Below are 2,133 nucleotides of genomic sequence, written 5' to 3'. Positions count from 1 at the left end.
CAGGACATCTAATCACATCACTGCTTAAGTCTTTTACAATCTGATCATATTTTTAACACCGTAGGCATCTCACATTTATCGACTTTGTAAACGGTTACAGATTAAAACTAGATATCATCATGCACTAAATGACTGAAGACCACACACACCACAAGACACTCGATCTAAATGAACAAACTCAGCAGAAACATGTGCCTTGTTGCTAGGAGACACATGACAAACGTAAATAATATGTGTTCTAGAATCTTTTGATCTCCGTCTGGATGGAATCAGAGTCTGAAGATAAAAATATCAGGCCCATCATACACTACATGATTTCTGTTAAATCTGACTGACCAAAGTCTGAATAGCACTGAAGGCAAATACTGTCGCTTTAACTCCAGATTTCAAATCTTTACTTGTTATTTACTCTCAGGTCTGCAGAGGATTCTGCCAACATATGTCTGCAATATATTTGTAATTTACAGTGTGTGCACATTTGTACTCAACTTCTATCTCTGTTTGTTAACTGTATCTGCATTTAGTATTTACATAAAGAGGCCTTAAAGCTCTGGACTGGAGACCAATCCAAATTCATCAACTAGGAATTATTGTTTCTATTGAATCCTTTAACAGTAAAGTATTCATAATATAAACAGAAAACATGCATATCTGTGCCAAAATGTACATTTGTATATTTTGTAAATTTTTTCTGTTTAAATATGTTTATAGTTATATGTTGCTTTTGATCGTTTAATTGGGGATTTGCATTATTCTTTGTAAATCTGCTGTGAGAGTGTATATTAATCTATTTTTGTTAGAAACATTGGTGTTGTTTTGTATTTTTTTGTATGAATTAAATATTTGTACTATTTTCTTTTACTAAGTTCAGAAAAAAATGCTTTATTGATAATATTATTATAAAATATGTAGAGGATGTTGAATTAGTTTATCAGACTAAACAGCCTTTATGTGAAGCTGCATCAGATTGAGACACAATCAGTTCTATTTAATTATATGTTTATATTTATATGTTGCTTTTGTTTGCTTAATTGGGGATTTGCATTATTCTTTGTAAATCTGCTGTGAGAGTGTATATTAATCTATTTTTGTTAGAAACATTGGTGTTGTTTTGTATTTTTTTTGTATGAATTAAATATTTGTACTATTTTCTTTTACTAAGTTCAGAAAAAAAATGCTTTATTGATAATATTATTATAAAATATGTAGAGGATGTTTAATTAGTTTCAGACTAAACAGCCTTTATGTGAAGCTGCATCAGATTGAGACACAATCAGACTGAAATCTGCTCAAACTGTTGAGATCAGACTGAAATCATCAGAGATCTTGTTCAGATTAAACTTCAGCTGACTGTATCTGGACTCACACACTGTTTTCCGCCAAATGTCTATCTATGTAAGATATTAGATCTCACATCTTCTGACAGCTCAATCAGCTTTGATAGAATAACCAGCAGAAGGCAATAAACACCAATCATACTCCTTTAGTGGGAGGAGCCAATCATACTCCTCCTTTAGTGGGAGGAGCCAACCACACTCATCCTTTAGTGGGAGGAGCCAACCACACTCCTCCTTTAGTGGGAGGATCCAAACACACTCCTCTGAAAGACTCTGACCTGTGTGTGGGAATTATACTTGTGGTTTTGTTTTTACTCATATCTCGCTAAACAGCCAGAATATAAAACTCATGCAGAACTTTTACAATGTAAGTTTTTTTTATCCTTTTAAATATAAAGATTGTGTGTTTTTGTGTCATTATATCAATAGTTGTATTAATTTGTGAAATAGGGTTGCCTTCTAACCTGCTAATGATGTTAAGGAAATTTCAACATGTTTATCATTATGCAGATGATTATGATAATGAGTTTTATTAGTGGGGTTATTAATGTAATTATTAAAATGTTCTACATTGATTACTCAATGCAATCAAATGATTTCTACGTTGATGTGTGGATTGTTCGGTTACTCTGTCTGTTTGTGTCCATCAGGGTTTGACGGATCATGTTGACTCAGATGATTAAGAAATACACACACACACACACACACACACACACACACACAGACATTGATAATATTTATAAATATATATATATTTGGCGGGGGGGGGGGGCCAGTGCCCCCGTGTCAACAAACT

At 33.1% G+C, this 2,133-nt stretch overlaps 1 protein-coding gene across 1 annotated transcript in view; it reads left to right on the top strand.

Moving 5' to 3' along the window:
* The first annotated feature begins 1,593 nt into the window (after positions 1 to 1,593).
* LOC107568021 (uncharacterized) overlaps positions 1,594 to 2,133 on the top strand; it is a 6,684-nt gene continuing 6,144 nt past the window's right edge. The window contains exon 1 of the mRNA XM_016253851.1: positions 1,594 to 1,704. Coding sequence (XP_016109337.1) covers positions 1,703 to 1,704 — 2 coding nt within the window. The 5' untranslated portion in view covers positions 1,594 to 1,702. The remainder of the gene's footprint in view (positions 1,705 to 2,133) is intronic.

The sequence above is a fragment of the Sinocyclocheilus grahami genome, unplaced genomic scaffold, assembly GCF_001515645.1.
Source record: "Sinocyclocheilus grahami isolate Dianchi unplaced genomic scaffold, SAMN03320097.WGS_v1.1 scaffold1207.1, whole genome shotgun sequence".
Taxonomy (NCBI): Eukaryota; Metazoa; Chordata; class Actinopteri; order Cypriniformes; family Cyprinidae; genus Sinocyclocheilus; species Sinocyclocheilus grahami.
This window is presented reverse-complemented; position numbering and strand designations above follow the sequence as displayed.